The 24,496-nt window shown below is 37.1% G+C and overlaps 1 protein-coding gene across 1 annotated transcript in view; it reads right to left on the minus strand.

Moving 5' to 3' along the window:
- The window catches only part of TEX10 (testis expressed 10), a 60,561-nt gene that overhangs the window by 19,740 nt on the left and 16,325 nt on the right, over positions 1 to 24,496 (minus strand). The window contains exons 6-9 of the mRNA XM_019454343.2: positions 8,209 to 8,447; positions 7,317 to 7,452; positions 5,575 to 5,750; positions 3,860 to 4,037 (exon numbers count right to left, since the gene is read on the minus strand). Of these exons, the coding sequence (XP_019309888.1) occupies positions 3,860 to 4,037; positions 5,575 to 5,750; positions 7,317 to 7,452; positions 8,209 to 8,447 (729 nt within the window). The remainder of the gene's footprint in view (positions 1 to 3,859; positions 4,038 to 5,574; positions 5,751 to 7,316; positions 7,453 to 8,208; positions 8,448 to 24,496) is intronic.

The following is a 24,496-nucleotide window of genomic DNA, read 5'->3' on the forward strand; positions in this document are numbered from 1 at the left end:
ATGAGCTAAGTTTAAACAAGCTCATTTCCTAACTAAGCAAAAAGTATCTTAGTTAGGCAAAGAATATTCCATGTAAAGTCATTCTAGGATAATCATATGTTCCTATACTGTGCAAAGCTATAACTGGGTCTACGTCATAATAGCACAGCTAAGTATTCATGGTATACTTAGGCGAATAGCTAAATGTAAAGCAGCTTCTCATTAAATGAGGATTATGTGGTTCCTGGTAGGGGATCAGTTTCCAGTGATTCCTTTAAAAACTCTCTTCAAGTTAAGGCTAAGGGAAAAGACAACAAATGTTAGTCTCAGATATGGCCCAAAAAAGGGGGGGGGGATGCTGAGAATGATCAGATCCAACAAGCTGAGGCTACAAATTCTTTCAGTTATCTGAATAAATGTCAGACAAAATTGGGCATTTCTAATTCAACTAGAAGCACTTAATTTACTGTTACAATAGCTAATATTTATTACCATTCTTTAAATCTGGGCAGTTAAAATAATGGAAACACCCTTTTTTATTATTCCCACAATAAGCAAAAGACTTATGGGAGGAGTAACAAAAACTGAGAGGTTATTTTAAAAAGCCAGAAATGCACAATGGGAAAGAGTACAAAATGGTAATTAGAAAACAAACTAATATGCTTTTGAACCCAGTGAAAACAGAAAGCAACTGTGCCATCCAGTGGCTAAAAAAGGTAGCAAAATCCATTTAAGAGACTGCTTTCAACAAATGACAAGCAATATATCATACTGCCCTTAAAATTATGATGACCATATATACTGTCAGAGCCAGAACACTTCTGAGGTAAGCTGGGACAAAAGAACTAAACTGAAACTGTTCCTGACAGAGGAGGTCATGTATTTTACCCTACTTAAAAATCAGGCCAAATTTCTTAGTCCCAAATTTCTCCCTTGTCAGATTTTTCTCTAACAGTGTGGATTCTCTCCACATTTAGGTCTTATGTTTCCCAATCCAGCTGTAAATAAACTAGGGGCAGAAAGGATAAGGAATGAGCAAAGGTAAGGGGGAAAACGCAAGGAGAATGGTATGGGGGGGGGAGGGGGAGTCAAACTCTAAAAGACTTTAAGTGGGTGATAAAAATTAGATAGGGGCAACAACTCTAATTGCACTTTTAAAAAGATGAATACCAACAGTTTTTAGCTGATGGGTTTTTCACATATGGAACAAACTATTCTTTGGGGTTAACTCTCTTGGATAAAGACAAACAGGACATCAGAACTACAAAACCTAAAAGAACCTGATCTCATAATACACTTAGTGTAACAGACAAAAATCAGAATTAAAGCAATATTTAAGGAAAATTAATCTGGCAAAAGTGCAAAAGTTAGATGGAATATTATAACAGTGCAGGTGGAAGATATGAAAAGCAACTGGCTTGTGTATAGTCATAGTTGAGGACAGAAGGGGGTATTTTGAAAAGAAAACCAGATATGAAATAACCCAGTGTATGTCTGAGGGAAACAAACATTATTGTTAAATTCTGAATCTAGGAAGTGATATAATGATGTCACTGGCCTAAGAAAGTTCAGAAGTCCTAATTTTGTATTATTTTTTTAAAAAGAGATTCATCTGAAAAAAAAAAAAGAGAGATTCATCTGAATGGGAACAATACATCTACAGAGAGAGAAGTCTACTAACAGACTCTGCTAAAAAACACAATTTAACTTGGTGGATTTTTAACTATATTGACAATATGCTTTTAATTTGGTGATTATGAATCCCGACTATTTGTAAATATATTTTCTCAATAGTTACCACAAATCTCCACAAAAAGAAAAAAAAAAATTGAAAACATCCTTGGCAAAAGTTATCAAGTCAATCATAACAGATATTGATAAAGATATAAACATAGCTTCCAAAGAGAACTAGCTTCAAGAAGTGTTCAAAAACTGATTTTAAGTCAACGTGAAAACAGATCCTTCACCAGTTGTATCAAAGGAACAGAGTGCCCTCTACTGGAAGTTAATAGACAAAACCACTTCAGTAACAAAAAGAAATCACATTTAATTTTTTTAAAGGCCTGCTAAATAACTGCTTACTAGACAAGGATTTTTTTCCCTTAGAAAGAAAAACACTGAAACTAATATATGCTTAAAGCACTTAAAGATAAGACCAAGTCCCTCTAATGCACATGCACACAGAAGAAATAAAAGAGTGAATTTCACATATAAACAAACACATTGCCGAGAGCTCTCTTCTGCTAGCTAAAAAGAAAGGTAAATCACACTTTAGGTGACTGATTCCAAGATATGTCTTATAATGGTAAGAGGTGACTGTCAAACAAGCTAAAGCAAGTCTACCAATAAAGTGAGCTACTCCTATTTAACCAGGATAGAGGATCTGTATTGTACAAGTCACAAGGAAGTTATTAGTCTTTAAACTTTTCAGGTACCACCTAGATTTCAATTTCTCCCTAAAACCATATTAGACCCTGCCTATGAGACACAATCAATAATAAATCTTACTGAACACTAAAAATATTATGCCTAATGATACAAACACAAGGTGTTTAAGGATACTTTGAATACCTACAATATGAAACACTATTATAAAACATTTAAGAGTAAAATGATGCAGCCACTGTGGAACACGTTACAGCAGTTCCTCGAAGAATTAAACAGAGAAGTACCATGTGACCCAACAATTCCACTTCTGGGTATATAGCCAAAAGAATTTAAAGCAAGGACTCAAACAGATATCTGTACACCAATGATCACAGCAGCATTATTCACAAAAGCTAGAAGATGGAAACAACCAAGTTTCCATCAAGGGAAAAATAAACAAAATGTAGTATATACATATACTGGAACATTAAGTCAACCTTAAAAAGGAAATTCTGATACATGATACGATGTGGATGTACCTTGAAGAGTTATGCTGAGTGAAATAAGCAAGACACAAAAGGTCATATATAGTAGGATTCCATTTATATGAGGTACTTAGAATACTCAAAATCATGAAGGGGCGTCTGGGTGGCTCAGTCGGTTAAGAGTCTGACTTTGGCTCAGATCATGATCTCACAGTTCAGTTTGTGAGTTCAAGCCCCACGCTGGACTCTGTGCTGACAGACTGAAGCCTGGAGCCTGCTTTGGATTCTGTATCTCCCTCTCTCTGCCCCTCCCCATCGCGTGATCTCTCTCTCTCTCTCTCAAAAATAAACATTAATTAATTTATTTTTTTTATCATGAAGATAGAACAGTGGTTACTAAGGGCCGGGGGGGAGGGGGATGAGGAGTTACTGTTTAACGCATGCAGAGTTTCAGTTTGGAATGATAAAAGAGTTGTGGAGATGGACAGCGGTGCTGGCTGCACAACAATGTGAAAGTACTTAATGCCACTGCACACTTTTAACTGTATACTTAAAACCGGTTAAAATGGTTAAGTTTTATGTTATGTACATTTAACCACACACACACAAAAAGAAATTTCAACTGATTCCTCGCCTGAGTCACAAACATATTTATTTCACCAGCTACGTTAAATTTGGAGGTCCCTGAAAAGAAGGTCTGTATCACAATGTCATTAACACCAAAGGTTTTATTTAAGCACAGTACTCTCACCTGCCACTGAACCCTTACTACAGGCTTTTGAGAATTTAAAATCTGTACATTATGTACAAATTATAGATAATTTCTATCTATACAAATCACTAAAAAACTTGAAACAGTCTTACTCCAGTGAACTTTATCTAGCAATAATAGGATGAAGAGTTTTAAATGTTGCATTAAGAGCAAATGAAGTTAGTAGCAGTATAAGCCTTCTGTAATTTACACACTGCCAGTAAAAGGCATGGGAGAAAAGACTATATACTTAAAATATAGCTCACTTGGATGCTACCTCATGTGCAGTATCCCGATAAGCATGGCAGCCAAACTTGAGCTGAGTCTTCCCATAATACAGCAACGACTTAACCGAGAAAGTAAATCAGCAGGCAGACTTGGTAGAAAATATACAAGCTGGACCAAACGCTGCTGAGAGTCTGCTGGAAGAACCACCACAGTGCCTTCTTGTGGATCTAGTGGGGTAGGTAACACATATTAAAGTCAACTATAAAAGATATACAGAGATTAAATTAGTAAAGCAGATTGAGTGCTTGCTTACTTTTTACTGTATTAAACTGAATTTCAACTTACCATCTACATAAAAAAGTTTTATCATAAAGTATATGTAGGACTTAAACTATTTTCTAAAGTAAAACAATGAACATTATTAAAGATATATTTATTTAACACTGTAATAATTCCACAACATCCAAGTGTCAATGTCTGAAATAATAACTTTGATGGGGTAAAGGGATTGAACCAAAGTAAAACGGTAAAAAACAAGCGCTTTTGCTAAACAGTGACAATTACAATATCAACCTAATTTAAAGCAGAAGACATCTACATATAAGCAGTACTGAAAAAAAAAGACTTAAAAATATAACCCAAAAAGGATGGAAGCAAACCAAATGTCCATCACTTAATGAATGGGTAAATATAAGTGACAGATTCATAGAGTGGAATACTAGTACTCAGCAAAAAAAAAAAAAAAAAAAAAAAAAAAAGGTACAGATACATGCACACTAAATATGCATGTATACTGCCAACAGTACATTAAGTGAAAATAGCCAGATTCAAAAGGCTCTACATTATATAATTCCATTTATAACAAATGTCCAGAACAGGCAAATCCGTAGAGACAGGAAAGTAGATTGGTGGTTGCCAGGAGCTGGGGAAGGACTACTAATGGGTTTCATTTCTTTTTGGGGTGATAAAAATATTCTGGAATCAGACAGTGGTGACTGCACAACTTTGGGAATATGTTAAAAACACTGAAATATACATTGTAAAAGGACAAATTTTATGGTTTGTGAATTACATCTCAATAATAAATACATATTACATATATGTAATACCTCCCAATATGCTTTTATTGGTATTTTTGCTTAAAATATAAAATAGTTCCCAGGATGAATAAAAAAGTATAAATATATAGAAGTCATACAAAATATCCTTTATGATTAATTTGCTGCCAAAGCTTCAAAGGAATTTTTTTTAAATACCTGATCAGTTTTGAATTTGTAAACAGCATGTGGCTGAAAAGACAATTTAAGAATCCAAGAAGCATCTACAACCATTAACCTTCTAAAAGTATCCTAATAAAAAATACTTACTATTGAAAATGAATTTACTATTTGATATTTTGTTCTGGCACTTTAACCATGGTGTGAATCATTTATAATAATTCAAAGGAAAGGCAAACCTAAAGAGTTCCGCTTAGAAACTTCTTTCCCAGGGGTGCCTGGGTGGCTCAGTCCGTTAAGCAGCCGACTTCGGCTCAGGTCATGATCTCACAGCTTGTGTGTTTGAGCCCCACATGGCTCTGTACTGAAAGCTCAGAGCCTGGAGCCTGCTTCAGATTCTGTCTCCCTCTCTCTCTGCCCCACCCCCGCTCACACTCTGTCTCTCTCTCCTTCAAAAATAAACATTAAAAAAAATTTTTTTTTTTTAAAGAAACTTCTTTCCTAATGCAGGGTAGATCAATGGTTACCTACACAGTTAAACTCTTACCATAGATTCGGAGAGCAGAAGCTTGTAAACTTTTTAGTAATTCTTTATTTGCTCGTGCTGCTGCAGTATGGATGATATCAATAAGCTGTGTTGACAGCTCAGGATTTCGGGAGCCAAGATGAGCAAGCTGCAATGGTAAACCAGCCAGCCAACGGGATAACACCTTACTACGATATCTAAGAAACACCAAGGAAGAACAAAATAAAGTATAAAGACAAGAGAAATAAGTTTAAACAAACAAAAAAAATTTTTAACTTAAATATACCACAGAGTGACATTATTATCTACCAAGAACACATGTACTCATTTAAACATTTTAGAGTTTATAAGACCAGAAGCATCATTTATTCAGCTGTAGCATTTTCCAAGGTTTTAACCACTCACTTAAAAAGAGCATGCAATTTGGGGCACTATCTAAATTGCATGTTTATCTTCAAAAACAGACACTACTACTGCTCTTTGTGTTCTATTTATCCTTACAGTATTAGCTGTTATACTAACTCAATAATGCATTCAATGTAGGGTGCTCTCACACTAAATGGTTTCAAACCTGTGTTATTTTAGTTCTTCAGTATACAGTTGACCTTTGAACAATATGGTTTTGAACTGCGTGGGTCTGCTTACATGCAGGTTTTTTTCAATAAATATACTGGAAAATTTTTTGCGAAAACCTCACAAACTGCACACCCTAGAAACTGAAAGCATTAAGCTAGGTATTATTGTAAGAATGCAATATATAATATATATAACATACAAAATATGTTTATCAACTTATCGGTAAGACTTCTAATCAACAGTAGGCTATTAGTAGTTAAGTTCTGAGGGAGTCAAAAGTTACATACAGTTTTTCAACTGTAATGGGGAGGGGGGGTCAGTGTCCCTAATCCCCACACTGTTCAAGGATCAACTGTACTTATACTTGCTAAAGCTCCAATGTCTCTTCACTCAGGCAACGGCAATCACTTTTGCTGTACCCCAAGAGCTTAGTGAATTAAGCATGACCTTTGCTGTCAGACCTAAACTTAAGTCTCAGCTCTGTTCCCCATTAATTATAGGACACTCACCAACTTATTAAACTAAGCTTCAGTTTCCTCCTACAAAACGAAAGTAACAGTATCTACACCTCAAAGTAGGAATATGAGATTTAGATAAATTATGAAAAGCACCCAGCTTCTACTAAAGACTCAAATATGTTTCAACAACTACCTACATATGCTCAGGTATCCCCAAACCTTATCTTCTACTTAAACACATCTTCCTGACTTCCAAACTATATCTCAAATTCACCGTATCAAAAAATTAATTCCTTAATTCTACTCTTTGTGTTATCCATCTCAACTGATAGCACCAAACTAAGCCGGAAACTTTTTCATCTTCTATCGTCTTCATTCTTACACCATATGCCCCAATATGCCACTAATAGCTAATAGTTCAACCTCCATAGTTTTTACAGAAAGCAAAAGAAAAAGTTGAGGCTGCTATAGGTTACTCCAACTGACCTTAAGTTGTAAGTGGACAAGTGGAAATATAAGCTCAAAGAGGCTTTTATCTGCTGGTGGTGCACATAAAGATTACTGGCACTACTATGCATGTTTCTATATACAATTTTATATCTTTTCTTATATGCAGCCAAACAAAATAAAAAGAATGAACATCTCCAAAGATTTTTACCACTCTAGTATCTTAAGTAGACTACAAAATAACTCCACCAAAAAAGAAAGGTAAAATAAATGAAACCTTACCTGACTCTGTAAGATCTCAGTTCTTCTTTTTGATAGATTTTACTGAAAAACTTTAGTAACAAAGTTCGAACTGGAAGGAGGAGGCCTCTCTGCTGATACAATGTATAAACTGCCTTGATGAGAGACTCTGTAGCCTCTAAATACAAAAACAACTGTATATTAATCAAAAATGTTTCTTCACCAGCTCCCAAATTCCTCTAAAAGCACAGAAGCACTTTACTTTGTTCCTATGACAAAGCAGATCTTAGTCACAAACTGATACTACCACTGAAGTCCAATAGTAATGAGTTAATATAAAAGTCAGACTGCAACCTGAGACTACAGTGTAATTTTTGTAAGGGACAACAAACCTATGTAATGATGACAAAAACCAAGATATTAGAAAGATGAATAAGATGGGAACCAAACAGGAAAGCTTTGTTTTTGAATGAAAAGAATTCGTAAATCACACTAAAAATAGACTTTATGTGACATAACTTCAGGCTAACAGAAAGGTAGAGACAGGCAAGATTCAACACATTCTATATGGATAAAAGGGGAAAGTGCTCAATTTCTAATCAAACTAGACCAGAAAAGTGTATTTCTTTATCATTAGGCTCAATAGCATTCTGAAGTAATACCTACCTCCTTTTACTCAAGTCTGTAATCTACTAGAAATTTAATCATATTGCTTCACAGTGGACCTACTCACCTGAGAAAGAGATGCGCTGAGTATTAACCATTTCAGTGTTCAAGCAGATAGTCCATTTATAATTATACAAGCTAACTTTTAAGGTTTGAATGTAATTAACTTGTCTACATAAAATGTGTGAAAGTCATCAATTCAAAGCTAGACCCTAATAGCATGCATAAGAGCTCCTCTCTTAAATAAGGACAAAGCAAGAACACCTACCTCTGTTAGGTTGTATCTGCATTAATCTCCATGATACTCCAAGCAATCTGTTTAGCTGCTTACTATTTAGCCTAAAGCCATCTTCAAGGGTCTTTGTCACAAATTTTCTTATCATTTCTATCCAGTTGGAATCCTTCTGTAAAGTTGAGGCATTTGCCAAGGAGACCATGATATCAGACAGCGTTAAATTCAGTAAGAGATGATCTACATTATTGGAGAGAATTGTGCAATGCTTGATGCTAAAAACAAACAAAGACAAATACATCTATAACATGTTATATCTACCACGCCTGCTTCACTTAGAATACTTAAAAATAATCTATCAATGGGTCAAAAAATATTTCCTTCTAAAATAAATTGCCAAGACAGGTATGGAGGCAAGGTTTAGGCCACTGTTTTGTAAATAAACCATTCCTTATAGAATTAAGGTTGTTAATAAGACACGAATTACAATGTATCCTGCTCAGTTAATTACCCAAGTTACTCTTTACACAAAAGGTCAAGGTCTTTGTAACAATGCTTGGTAATCCTAAATGCAATTTGGAGATAAGACTTGAGAACCTCAACATGCTTGAAGATTTTTTTAAAGCAGATACTTGTATTTGGATGTAGGTCACGGCAGATCCTGACTCTGCTTCTACCTCATCAACATAATCACTAATTTCTCCTGGCCACCATTTCCGTATGTGTGACAGAAGGAGACTGGTCCAGATAAGCAATGTTCTAAAACAACGTATATGATACACATATGAAAATCATTTTTCCCAGCCAAATAAAACATTTCTTTCAGACTGTGAAAGAAATTTCAAAAAAGATATCTCAAATACAGTACTTCAAAAAGAAAACTTGTGACTTAGACTATAAATCCCTATTTCAGAATATGGTATATTCAACAGCAGGCCCTATTTATTTCATGTTTAGAAAAATGTAAAGTTAATTAAAGTAAAAAATCTCTCTGGGGTGCCTGGGTGGCTCAGTAGGTTAAGTGTCTGACTTCAGCTTAGGTCATGATCTCGCGGTTCATGGGTTCAAGCCCTGCATAGGGCTCTGTGCTGACAGCTCAGAGCCTGGATCCTGCTTCTGATTCTGCGTGTGTCTGTCTGTCTGTCTGTCTGTCTCTCTCTCTCTCTCTCTCTCTCTCTCTGCCCCTCCCCCACTCGTGCTCTGTCTCTGTCTCAGAAATAAACAAACACTTAAAAAAATTAAAAAAAAAAGAAATCTGGTGCTATTAGAGCATCAAATGTAGGGTTAGGAATGACAAATGAGCTGGAAAGGTAAAATGGAACCACATTACAGAGTCTGGGAGGCTAAGGGCACTAAAATTAATTATGCAAGCATGACTGAAAACTTATTTCAGATGGGCGATTCTGTGGATGGAAAAGGAAAAATGAGAGTTACAAAACTATACACAGGGGCGCCTGGGTGGCTGTCAGTTCAGCATCTTACTCTTGATTTTGGCTCAGGTCATGATCTCACACTTCATGAGATGGAGCCTTGTGTCAGGCTCTGTGCTGACGGCACAGAGTCTGCTTGAGATTCTCTCCCTCTCTCTCTGCCCCTCTCCTGGGTGCATGTGCACGTGCTGTCTCTCAAAATAAATAAACATTAAAAAAAAATAAACATTTTAAAAAACTATAAACAAAGAAGCAACTGTATGGCTCTTGTAGCAATCTAGGCAAGAGATGACAAGTGCAAGAACCAGGGTCAATGCTGGGTATAGACTGGGAGAAGGCAGGACATTTAGAAAGAATAAAAATTAGCTGGATTTGAAGTCTGAAGTATATATATGTGTGTGAGTTTGGGACAGTGGGATTTGGAGGAGTCAGAAGTTCCAGCATTGGTGACTGGATAAATGAAGTAGCAGAGATCCAGAAAATAAATATTACTTTTGATTATGTTGGGCTTGCAGTGTTTCTGGTATAAATCCAGGCAGAGATGGCCAACAGACAGCTCAATGTACAAGTTTGACAACAGAGAGAAAAGTCCAAACTATTTAACAGATTACTCACATAACCACTCCTAGGTGCAAAAGAAGATGAAAAATCTAGTTTTTATTTTGCACGGTCATATTCCTCAACACTGGAAATTAAGAAAGGAATGAGAACTGGGACAGACAACTAGCAGTCTGTACCACAAACCCAAAATTTCTACAAGGTTTTTCGCCAAACGGCCCAGTGCCCAAAACCAAGGCACATTTTAACATTAATTAGACCACTCAAAACTCAACTGCCACATTTCTTCACAAGTAGAGCTTTCCAAGATCTACCATAAGTTTATCTCAAGCAGCATAATTTATTACTGTCTGGAAGGTCTCAATGGACACTGCAAATTTGGGAGAATTCATTCTGCTCCTCCAATAATTTATACAAATTTTTAAGAGTAAATATATCAACCATCAATTCTATGAGGGAGGCAGACCACTGGGGATGCTCCAATTTTCAATAATGATAAATGTAGGTAATCCCCTTCCTGAAAACAACTTTAAAACTAGATGAAATTTTTTAAAAACCTCAAAAGCAGGGGCACCTGGATGGCTCAGTTAAGTGCCCAACTCCTGATACTGGCTCACATTGTGATCTCGTGGTCATGGAATCGAACCCAGTGTCGGGCTCCATGCTGACAGCACAGAGCCTGCTTGGGATTCTCTCTCTCTCTCTCTCTCTCTCTCTCTCTCTCTCTCTCTCTCTGCCCCTCTCTCCCACTTGTACTCTCTCTCTCTCTCTCTCTGCCCCTCTCTCCCACTTGTACTCTCTCTCTCTCTCTCAAAATAAATAAACATTAAAAAAACTCAAAAGCTCAAGAGCTAAGATAATAAACATTTACTGGGCCCAAAAACCTAGGAAAAAAGCAAGATACTAGCACTCAAGGCTCTGTCCTTAGGGCAGCTGCCAATTCCAAAGAAAAAACTACAAAACTGAAGTAACCTTTTAGTGGCCTCACAGGGAAAAGTCAAAGCCCAGGGCCTGCCAAACACCGGAACTTTCATGTTATCCAGGGTAAAGGTAAACCAGAAATAAAAACAGCTCTTAGATAAAACGTAATCCCAATTTTGCTTTCTACCACTGGTTTGAGTAACAATTCTTCCCAATTAGCTCTACAGAGTCAACACAATTCAAATCAAAATCCCAGCAAGCTACTTGTAGTTATCAATAAATTGATTCCGAAGTTTATATAGAAAGGCAAAAGACCTAAAACACCCAAGATAGAAGTAGAACAAAGCTGGAGGACTTATTCTACCCAATTTCAAGAGTTACCATATACAACTACAGTAACAAAGACAGCATGGAATTGGTGAAAGAACAGACACACGTAGGTTAATGGAACAAAGAGCTCCAAAATAGACCCGTAAAAATATAATCAACTCATCTCTGACAAAAGACCAAAAGCAACTCAGTGGAGAATGAAGTCTTTTCAACAAAAGGTGCTAGGAGCAAATGGACAAAAATTCTACAAATGAAAAACAAAAATTCAATGTATTTGTGTCTGAGCTCAGTTGAACAAAACTGAAGAATTAAAAGCTAGAACATAGGAGATTTAAGGAAAGAAAGAAAGAGAAAGAAAAAGAAAGAAGAAAGATGCAGTAAGTAAATCTAACATGTTAACATGTTTAATCAGTCTTTACAGGAGAGAAATGTGACTGCAATTTTTTTTAAGATAATGAGAATTTATCAGATCTGTTTAAAGATATTCCAATCAAGATTTAAGATCTCAGATTTAAGTTCACTGAATCCCAAGGAGAATAAAAAAAAAATAAAAAACAAAAACCCCACCTGGATACATCATTGTGAAACTGCAAAAAACAAAAAGAAAATTCATGGGGAGTGTGAATAGGAAGCTTTTAAAGTAACAACAGTTAGACTCATAGCTGACTTCTCAACAGAAAATGAAAATCTGCAGACAGTAAAGTGTTATTGTCAGTGTGCTTAAAGAAAACTGCCAAACCCAGAGTACTATGCTCTGCTCAAACACTCTTTAGAAATGAAAAATATGTATATATATTTTTTAGACAAAACAATTAAGCAAAAATAACCTCCAGCAGATTCTGAATGGTCCCAGATAGATGGAAACAGACATATGAAAAAATGAGCATAAACATAGGAAATACATGGACAGAACTTAGGTGATGGATACAAGTTCTCCAAAATACTGATTTTGGTTTGAAACAAGCTCAAATTTTATCACTGGCATAAATACGGTCAGCCGTTTTCTTGGAATTGATAGGCTCTTTGTTCATTTTGAGAAAATAACTGCCAAATATCCAAGTCTGAATCCACAGTTCGTTTGGTAGTCATTCTTTCAAGTTAAAATTATGTCCATCACAGAAAAATACTCCCAAGTAGAATAATCACAAAAGTGTACTTCCTTGAGACAACCATCATCCCATGGTATGCATTCAAATTACTTTACACACACTTTGTCACACTGAATATAAAAAAAATGTGTTCTCAAGGGTCATGACTTAACAAAATTAGTAGTTTTTACTGCTTCATTAAGGACATTTTTAAGTGAGTGTATGGTGGTGAAGAATACGATGTTTTACTAGTACAGTTGGTGCCATTGCCCTAGTTCATGCTAAGACACCGGCAGTCCTATCCACCACTGCTTTTGTACCATCAGTGCAAATGTCAGAACAATCAAAAAGGCAAACAATGTCTTAATGATATAATTGTGAAAATAGTTCTGGCCTTGGAGACCCCAGAGATCACAGACTACACTTTGAGAACCGCTGTCTTAGATAACTGACATAAGAGTAAGCCAGCTAACTATAACAAACTGTCTCACAATAGTAACTATGATCTACTGTTTATAGGATATCCCCGTAAGCTTCTTTCCCACTCCCAACCTAATTTGTTATCTTAAGGTTCTCCCAAAGTAGTATCTGCCCCTAAAAATTTCAGATTCTGGATATTCAATGGGAGTCCTTATTTAAACTATTTAGAAGGGGTACCTGGGTGGCTCAGTCAGTTAAGCATCTCACTTCAGTTGGGTTCTTGATCTTGCAGTTCTGAGTTTGCGCCACACATCAGGCTCTGCACTGTCAGTGCAGAGCCTGCTTGGGATTCTGTCTCCCTCTCTCTCTTCCCCTATACCGCTTGCTCTCTATCTCTCACAAAATAAATAAAGATGAACTTAAAAAAACAAACAAGCTAGTTAGGAAAACTTTCTACATATAATACATCCAATAAACTTCCTTTTTACCAAATAAACTTTATACTCTTCCAAACATCTTTTCTTTTGGCCTTAACAGGCATTGCTACTCAATTTTAATTATAGGAAGCTCAGATTTCTTCTACACATGTAACTGCAAGTCAATTTCCTTTTGAATTCTGCTTCTTTAAGTACTCAATTCCTGTTGCACTCTTTCTCTGGGCTCTATTCTGTCTTCAGGGTCCCACAAATAAATTTATTTGCCAGTAACTTTTTCTAAAATTTAATCATTCATATACAGTCTGAACTAGTATTTATTATGTTTCTTTAACATAGCTCACTTTTTTAAAACAAATAAGGGCTCCTGGGTGGCTCAGTAGGTTAAGCATCCAACTCTTGATTTCGGCTCAGGTCATGATCTCATGGTTCAGGAGTTCAAGTCCCGTGTCGGGCTCTGTGTTGACAGTGTGGAGACTGCTTGGGATTCCCTCTCTCTCCCTCTATGCCCCCCCCTCAAAAATAAATAAAATTTAAACAAAAAAAAAAAAAAAAAGGAGAAAGGAAAAAGTACACCTATTAAAAAAAATAAAATTTCTAAAAAAACTTTGTCACTGCCATAAGCAGAAAATCAATCTTTTTCTAATACCCTTTGCACTAAATTCCCAACAACCAAACCACCACTTAATGACAACTTGCCAAATCAAAGCTCTCCATTCCCACTCAAAAAAGAAACTAATTTTCCCAGCATACTAGAAAATCATCCCAACTAGTGGATGACTCCAGTCAGCTTGCTCTCACAAGCCGATTCATACACCAAAGGCAAGACTTTAGCTGTTGTGAACAGAAAGATTTGGAGTCCCAAGTAAAAGAAAGACACAGTTTTCAGGACACAAGAGAAGTCATTTAGGCCCCAGTTAGTTTCTGTGATCTATGCCCCACTGGTTCTACTAAGCCTAAGGACACTTTTTACAAAACTTCCTAGCAGAAGTACAAAGAAATGCAAAAACTTTAGTAGTTAAGGATTTTAAGGGAACAAAAGGAATGCAAAAACAATCTAAGTATGTCTGTGCAAATTTATGCCTGCCTGTACATGCGATGACAAAGCCCCCCTTTCTGAATATTCATCCTAAACCCCAAATAAAAAGAACCTGCTCACCCATATTCAGGGAGTCATGGATTTGGAAGCTATTCCCCATGATCTCCTTATTTGTAGCAAATGGTTTTCTTTGTGTGACCACTGCATCTCTAGAACTCACCAACGAATGAACTCATGTTAGTTCAGTTATAGTATCTGTTCCCAGTACATGTTAGAATTACCTTGTTAAAGACCATCACCACGTAGGTTCATACATTTTGAGCAAAAAAAGTTTTCTTACAGATGACTACAATGCATTTTTAAATGTCAGTATTTTCAATGACAAAATTATATCCTTTGATATACAGGAAAGAACTGAAAGCAGGAACTCAAATGGATATTTGAAGACCAATGTTTACAACAGCATCATTCCCAGTAACCAAAAGGTGGAAACCAACCAAATGTGCATTGACAGATGAATGGATAAACAAAATATGGTATATACATACAGTGAAGTATTATTTAGCCTTAAAAAGGAAGGAAAACATGGAAGCAACCAAGAGATCCTTCAGGAAGTAGGCGAGTGCATACATAAACTGTGACCTACCCATACAATGAAACATTACTTAGCACTTAAGAGAGCTATCAGGGTGCCTGGGTGGCTCATCGAGCATCTGACTCAGGTCAAGATCTCGCAGGTTCATGGGGCTGACAGCCTGGAGCCTGCTTAAGATTCTGCATCTCCCTCTCTCTCTGCCCCACCCCTCACTTGTGCATGCTCACACACTCTCTCAAAAATAAACCAACATAAAAAGAGCTATCAAGTCATGAAAAAAACATGGGGAGGGATGAATAGGCAGAGAACAGGATTTTCAGGGCAGTGAAACTATCCTGTATGATACCAACAAGGCAGATACACATCATTTTACATTTGTCAAAACTCACAGAATGTGTAATACCACCAGGGAACCCTAAGGTAAACGACAAATGTGAGATGTGTCCATGCAGGTACATAGATTCTAACAAATGTAAAACTATGGTGCAGGATAGAAAAAAGGCTATACATTTCTGGGAGGAGTACAGGACAGTTCTGTATGTACTTTCTGTTCAATTTTACTTTGAAACTAAAACTGCTCCAAAAAATGAAACCTATTTAAAAAAACAAGAAATGAAATGCTGGTACATGCTACAATACGGATGAACCTTGAAGACATTTTCCTAAGTGAAATTACACCAGACACAAAAGGAAAAGTATTTTATGATTCTACTTCTATGAGATACCTAGAAGAGTCAAATTAGAGATAAAAAATAGAGCAGTGGTTCCCAAGAGCTGGTGGTAGGGGACAATGGTGAGTTATTTTGTAACCGATACACTTTCAAGTTGGGAAAATGAAAATATTTCTGGAAATGGATGATAGTGATGGTTGTAAACAATGTAAATATACTTAATACTACTGAACCAAACACATACAAGTGATTAAGTTAAAAAGGTAAAGGGGCACCTGGGAGGCTCAGTCAGGTAAGCGTCCAACTTTGGCTCAGGTCATGACCTCATGATTCATGAAATCAAGCCTCACAAGGGCCTCTGTGCTGATAGCACAGAGGCTGCTTGGGATTCTCTACCTTCTTCTCTCCCTGCCCCTCTCTGACTTGCACGCGCGCTTGTCTCTCTCAAAATAAACATTTTTTTAAAAAGCTCAAATTTCATGTTATGTATATTTTACCACAATAAAAATCAATACTATCCTTTGTATTTGAACCAAAGATGAACAAATTTAGACATCAGGTAAAAAATTAACTGAGGTTATATGAATAAGAATGAAGACCACTGGCCAAAGCCAACATTGTCCCCCCAACTTTAACTTTTGTTGCCCTCCACAGGTTATCTGAGTATTCAATGCAGCTCCTTATGGAAGAGCAGCCCAAAATCCCTAAAAATGAATCCCTAGGGAATCTTGTAAAAAATAAGCCAGTTATATTGCCAATCTATTTTTGCTAAAAATCCCACAACTGCAAAGTTGTCTGGGAAAATGGCAGTACTAGTAGGAGGACCCTAAGCTTGCCTCCTCCCACGGATACAACTAGATAACACCCGTATCAGTGTAAATTACCTAGGAAACCATCCAGAAACTGGCAGAACAAATTCCACAACTAAAGGCAGGGAAGGGGACATATTAAAGAAGGTAGGAAGGGCAAAGACAGTCTGGAAGCAAAATGGACCATGGCTATTTGACACGATGGAGAGGGAGATGATGGCATAGAGAAGGGCAGAAAACAGACTTCACATAGGGGAGCCCTTGAACAGGGAGGATGAATCCCTGGAATATTTGCTTTTGAAAATGAGAGGGGCTGAATTTTGTAGTTCTCAAAAACCAGCGGGACTTAAAGCCTGAAATTTTAAAAATCGGCAGACTTGGCTCTGAGAAAGCCCAGAAGACATTAGGAAGCAGAGTTCCCACAATTAGAGCAGGACAAACAGCCTGTGCAAATACAGCATAGTATCAGCAACTGGAAAACTCAAGGCAGACAAGAGGGAAAGTGATTTGCGATTTGCTCATCTCAAAGCATGGCCCAGAGAGGCAGAGGTCACAGGGAGACCCCTCCAGGAACAAAGGACCTGGCAAGGGTCATTTCCCTCTTCTCCCTTCAGCATAAATAGCCACCAACAGGAAACAGCCCCGTGCTACCACTCCTAACCTAACTTGCCAAGCCTCCTTACATCCCACCCCTGCCAAAACATCCCACACCCTCCACCATACCCAACACCCCCCAACCCATGACAATTCAGCAGATATGCCCTTCCCAGTCACATGCAGGCCTGAGTCCTAGCGCTGCAGGCCCCTCCCCAAGAAACCCAGCACAAACTCTGCCAATGCCACATCTCCTGACACTCATGTTTTCAGGACCTCAGTTCTGGCAGCAGTAGTGGCAGGTCTCCTTTCATAAGCAGACCACTACACCCCTTATTAAAATGTGTTCCACCTGGGGGCACCTAGGTGGCTCAGCCAGCTGTGCATCCAACTTTGGCTCAGGTCATGATCTCATAGTTCATGTATTCAAGCCCCATGTCAGGCTCTTGCTAACAGCTCAGAGTCTGGAGCCTGCTTCGGATTCTGTGTCTCCCTCTCTCTCTGTCCCTAACTCACCCCCCGCCCCCCGCCAAACAAATAAACATTTAAACAAATAAACAGTGCCCCACCCCTGCCAAGGATCAAACATTGTACACAATGAGCAAAGAGAGCTTCTGTAAACTACACTAAAGGAAAAAGAGGCCAAGACGCAAATGGAGAGCACACACAAAACACATAGGAGACACTCTCTTGAAGCATCAGGCCTTGGGAAACAGGACACTGCATTGCCAGGCACTACAGGGCCTCTTCTTTAAGAGACTATTATTGTTAAGAGCAAAAGAAACAGCTGACTTCCCTAACACACAAAAACAGACACAGGAAGTCAGGCAAAATGAGGAGACAGAGAAACATCTCCCAAATGAAAGACCAGGATCAAACCACAGCAAGAGACCAAAGTGAAAATAAGTAATATGCCTGATAGAGAATTTAAGATACAGGAGAGGGGTACCCGGGTGGCTCAGTTGGTTAAGCATCTGACACTTGATCTCAGCTCGGGCCTTGATCTCAAGGTCCTGAGTTCACGCCCCATGTTGAACTCTGCACTGAAAACGAAGCTTACTTAAAAAAAAAAAAAAAAAAAAGACATTGGATTGGAGAAAAGAATGGAGAACATCAGTAAGACTGTCAAAGAATAAAAAGAACTAATCAGAGATCAAGAACACAGAAAATGAAATTTAAGATACACTGGATGGAATAAATATCAGGCTAGACAAAGCAAAGAATGAATTAATGACCTGGAAGACAGTAATGGAAGGTAACCAAGCTGAGCAAATAAGAGGAAAGAAACTTATGCAAACTGAGAATAGTCTTAGGGTACTCAGTGACTCCATCCAGCATAGTAACAATCTGCATTACAGGGATCTCAGAAGAGGAGATAAGAGGGAAGAAAATTTATTTGAAGAAATAATACCTGAAAACTTCCCTAGTCTAGGGAAGGAACAGAGATCCAGACTCAGGAAAAAGAGACCCTCCCCCCACTCCCAATTCAAACCATGGCCATCCACACCAACAAACATAGTAATTACAATGGCAAAAAGTAGTGATAAAGAAAAAATTTTTAAAGGACGATGAGAAAGTAAGACAGTTACATACAAGTGAAACCCTACAGGGATATCAGTGGATTTTTCAGCAGAAACTTTGCAGGCCAGAAAGGAGTACAGCAGGATATATTCAACATGCTGAAAGGGAAAAATCTGTGGCCAAGAATATCCAGAATAGAAGGAGAGATAAAAGAGTTTCTCAGACAAAAACTAAAGGAGCGCATGACCACTAAACCAGCTCTACAAGAAATATTTAAAGGGGACTCTGAATGAAAAGGAAGACCAGAAGTGAGAGTACAAAAAGTAAAAAACACATAAGCAATAAGAATAAATGTATTTGTAAATATTCAGTTAAGGGGATTCATAAAATAGAAGGATGTAAAATATGAAACCATATACCTAAAACATGGGAGGGAGAGGAGTAAATAACAGTATAAACTTAAATGATCATCAACTTAATATAGACTGCTATATGCATGTAGAAGATGTTATGTGCACACCTAATGATAACCACATATCAAACATCAGTAATAGATATGCAAAGAATAAAGAGAAAAGAATCCAAGTATATCACTAGAGAAAGCAAACTATGAAAGAGAGCAAGAGAAGAGAAAGGATCAGAGAAAATCTACAGGAACAACCATAAAACAAGTAACAAAATGGCAGTAAATACATATCTATTCAATATTTACTTTGAATGTAAATGGACTAAATGATCCAATCAAAAGACACAGGGTGACAGAGTGGATTAAAAAAACAAGACCCATCTATATGCTGCCTACAAAAGACTCGTTTCCGACCTAACAACATGTGCAGATTGAAAGTGAGGGGATGAAAAAATATTTATCATGCAAATGGATGTTAAAAGAAAACCAAGGCGGCAATACTTATACTGGACAAAATAGACTTTAAAAAGACTTGTTATAGACTATAACAAAAGACAAAAAGGGGCACTATGTAATAATAAAGGGGGCATTCCAAACAAGAGGATATAAAAATTGTAAGTACTTGCACATCCAACATGGGAGCACCCAAATACAAAACACAGTTAATAACAACCATAAAAGAAATAACTGATAGTAATACAATAATAATAGGGGACTTTAAAAGTCCACTTATATCAATGGACAGGTCATCCAAACAGAAAATCAACAAAGAAATAGTGCCTTTGAATGAAATCCTGGACCACATGGATTTAACATATTCAGAACATTCTATCTTAAAACAGCAGAGTACAAATTCTTTTCAAGTGCACACAGAACATTTTCCAGAATAGATCACATATTAGGCCACAAAACAAGTCTCAACAAATTAAAAAAAAAAAAATCAATGTTCTATATACATCTTTTCTGACCACAATGCCATCAAACTACAACTAAATCACAAGAAAAAAATCTGAAAAGAGCACAAATACATGGAGGTTAAGTTAAATAACATGCTATTAAACAATGAACGGGTCAACCAAGAAATCAGAGAACATCAAAAATTACATGAAAATGAAAACACAACAGTCCAAAATCTTTGGGCTGTACCAAAGTGGTTTAAGAAAGAAGTTTATATAGGGGTGCCCAGGTGGCTCAGTTGGTTAAGCATCTGACTTGGGCTCAGGTCATAATCATGTGGATCGTGAGTTCAAGGCCCACATTGGGCTCTGCACTGACAGCTCAGAGCCTGGAGCCTGCTTCGTGTGGTTGCCCTCTCTCTCTGCCCCTTCCCCCACTCATATTCTCTCTCTCTCTCTCAAAAAATTAACAAGCATTAAAATAAATTTTTTTCAAATGGTTTAAAAAAATTTTAAGAAAGAAGTTTATAGTAACACAGGCCTACCTCAAGAAGAAAAACCTCAAGGGGCGCCTGGGTGGCTCAGTCGGTTAAGCGTCCGACTTCGGCTCAGGTCATGATCCCATCGTTCGTGGGTTCGAGCCCTGCATTGGGCTCTGAGCTGACAGCAGGGAGCCTGAAGCCTGCTTCTGATTCTGTGTCTCCCTCTCTCTCTGCCCCTCCCCTGCTCATGCTGTCTGTCTCTCTCAAAAATAAATAAATGTAAAAAATAAAAAAAGAAAAACCTCAAATAAGCAAACTAACCTTACACCTAAAGAAGCCACAAAAAAAAAAACAAAACCCAAAGCCATCAAAAGGAAAAAAATAATAAAGATTAGAGCAGAAATAAATGATACAGAAATTTAGAAAAAATAATTGAACATATCAATGAAACCAGAAACTGGTTCTTCTAACAAATCAACAAAAACTGATAAACCTCTAGCAAGACTCAACAAAAAACTAAATAAAGAAAAATTAAAAAATAAATACATAAGACAAGGAGAGAAAGACCCAAATACAATTAATGAAAAAGGAGAAATAATAACCAACACCCTAGAAATACAAACAACTGTAACAGGATATTATGAAAATATCTATGCCAACAAATTGGACAACTTGGAAGAAATGGATAAATTCCTAGAAACATAACCTACCAAAACTAAAGCAGGAAGAAATAGAAAATCTGATCACATCAATTACCAACAATGAAATTGAATCAGTAATCAAAAAACTCCCAATAAACAAAAGTCCAGAACCAGACGGCTTCACAGGCAAATTCTAGCAAACATTTGAAGAAGAGTTAATACTCCTTCTCCAACTATTACAAAAAATAAAAAAGGTAAACTTCCAAAATTCATTCAATGAGGCCAATTACCACCCTGATACCAAAACCAGATAAAGACACAAAAAAGAGAACTATAGGCCATTATCTCTTACAGATGCAAATATCCTCAACAAAATATTAGCAAACCAAATCCAACAATATATTAAAAAAGCATATACTATGATCAAGTGGGATTTACTTCTAGGATGCAAAGGTGGTTTAATATTTGCAAAACAGTCAGGGCGCCTGGGTGACTCAGTTGGTTTCAGTGTCAGACTTCAGCTCAGGTCGTATCTCCCAGTTCACGGGTTCGAACCTGCTTTGGATTTTGTGTCTCCCTCTCTCTGTCCCTCCCCCACTCAGTCTCTATCTCAAAAATAAACATCAAATAATAATATTCGCAAAACAATCAATGTGATACATTACATCAGTAAGAAAAAGAATACAAACCATATAGATGATGCATTCTGTCCCACAGATGCAAAAAAGCATTTGACAAAGTACAGCATCCATTCATGATAAAAACCCTTTGCAGAGTAGGTCTAGAAGGAACATAGCTCAATATAATAAAACCCACAGCCAACATCTTACTCAGTGGTGAAAAACAGAGCTTTTCCCTTGAGGTCAGGAACAAGACAAGGACGTCCATTCTCACCACGTTTATTCAACATAATGTTGGAAGTCCCAGCAATTAGACAACATAAAGAAATAAAAGGCATCCAAATTGGTAAGGAAGAAGTAAAACTCTATTTACAGATAACAGGAGACTATACACAGAAAACCCAAAATTTTCACCAAAATACTAGAACTGATAAATGAATTCAGTAACGTCACAGGATACAAAATCAATGTACAAAAATCTGTTGCATTCTTATACACTAATAATGAAACAAGCAAAAAGTGAAATTAAGACAACAATCCCATTTACAAATGCACCAAAAACAATAAAAGATCTAGGAATAAACTTAACCAGAGGTTAACAACCTGCACTCTGAAAAATTCTTAAAAACTGATGAAAGAAAATGAAGATGACACAAACAAATGGAAAAACATTCCATGCTCATGGGTTGGAAGAATAAATATTGTTAAAATGTCTATATTACCCAAAATCAATCTATACATTTAATGCAATCCCTATCAAAATGCCAACAGCATTTTTCACAGAACAATCCTAAAATGTGTATAGAACCACAAAAGCCCTCAATAGCCAAATCAATCATGAAAAAGGAAAACAAAACTGGAGGTATCACAATTCCAGATTTCAAGTTATATTACAAAGCGGTGGCAATTAAAACATATGCTACTGGCATAGACATGTAGATCAGACGGGGTAGGATAGAAAGTCCAGAAATAAACCTACTATTATATGGTCAATTAATCTTGGACAAAGGAGAAATGAATATACAATGGAAAAATGTCTCAACAAATGGTGTTGGGAAAACTGGACAGCTACACACAAAAAAGAATGAAAATGGACCACTTTCTCATACCATATACAAAAACAAATTCAAAATGTATTCAAGACCTAAATGTGAGACCTCAAACCATAAAAATCCTTGACAAGAGCACAGGCAGTAATCTGACACTGGCCATAGCAACATTTTTCTAGATAGGTCTCCTGAGGCAAGGGAAATAAAAACAAAAGTAAACTACTAGGACTTCATCAAAATAAAACACTTCTGCACAGAGAGGAAACAATCCTCAAAACTAAATAATACCACCCTACAGAATGGGAGAAAATATTTGCAAATGACATATCCAATAAAGGGTTAGTAGCTAAAATATATAAAAGACTGACACAACCCAATGCCTAAAAAACAAATAATCCAATTTAAAACAAGAATACGTGAACTGACATTTCTCCAAAGACGACATACAGATGGCCAATGGCCAACAGACACATGAAAAGATGCTCAACATCACTCGTGATCAAGGAAACGCAAATCAAAACTACAATTATCACTTCCCACCTGTCAGAATGGCTAAAATCAAAAACAGAAGACACAAGTGCTGCAAGGATGTGAAGAAAAAGGAACACTCATGCACTGCTGATGGGAATGCAAATTGGTATAGCCATTGTGGAAAACAGCATGGAGGTTCCTCAAAAAATTAAAAACAGGAGTGCCTGGGTGGGCTCAGTCAGTGTCAGACTCTTGATCTCAGCTCAGGTCTTGATCTTGGGGTTGTGAGTTCAAGCCCCACGTTGGGCTCCACATTGGGTGTGAAGCCTACTTAAAAACAAAAGTTAAAAATAGAACTACCCTATGATCCAAGAATCACACTACTGGGTATCTACCCAAAAATACAAAAACATTAATTCAAAGGGATACACGTACACATATGTTTATTGCAGCATTACTTATAATAGCCATACTATGGAAGCAGTCCAAGTATCCATCAAAAGATGAATGGATAAAGAAGGTACTGAAGGTACTGCATATGTTTGTACACACACACACACACACACACACACACACACACACACACACAAATATTTAGCCATAAAAAAGAATGAAATCTTGCCATTTGCAACAACATGGTTGGACCTGAAGAGGATAGTGCTAAGCGAAATAGGTCAGAGAAAGACAAATACCATATGATTTCACTCAAATGTGGAAACTTATGAGAAATTCAAAAAACAAAAAAGAACAAAAAAAAAAAAAGGAGGGAGAGAAAAACCAAGAAACAGACTCTTAACTATAGAGAACAAACGGACGGTTCCCAGTGGGGAGTTGGGTAGAGGGATGGGTTAAATAGGGGATGGGGATTAAAGAGTACACTTACTGTAATGAAATAAAATTCAATTTAATTTTCAAAATTCCACATGGGGGCACCTGGGTAGCTCAGTCGGTTAAGCGTACGACTTCAACACAAGGCATGATCTCACAGTTCATGAGTTCAAGCCCCGCATCGGGCTCCAGTTCAGAGCCCGGAGCTTGCTTCAGATCCTGTGTCTCCCTCTCTCTCTGCCCCTCCCCTGCTCGCGCTCTATCTCTGTCTCTCTAGACGTTACAATTTTTTTTTTAATAAAATCTTTTAAAAAAATTCCACAATTTCATTACCTCAACATCTTCATAAAGTTAACTCCTTTTTACCTTTTATATCTTGGTACAAATCACTTCATCAGGGCAGCCTTCCCTACAACTCTATTCCCTCTTAAAAGATCAGGACAGGCTCCTTATTATATACTCTCATATTACCCTAAACTGTTCCTTAACTTTATCACAGTTGGTCACAGATTAAACAATCA

The sequence above is a fragment of the Panthera pardus genome, unplaced genomic scaffold (assembly GCF_024362965.1).
Source record: "Panthera pardus isolate Hobbes unplaced genomic scaffold, ASM2436296v1 HiC_scaffold_20, whole genome shotgun sequence".
In the NCBI taxonomy this organism is placed as follows: domain Eukaryota; kingdom Metazoa; phylum Chordata; class Mammalia; order Carnivora; family Felidae; genus Panthera; species Panthera pardus.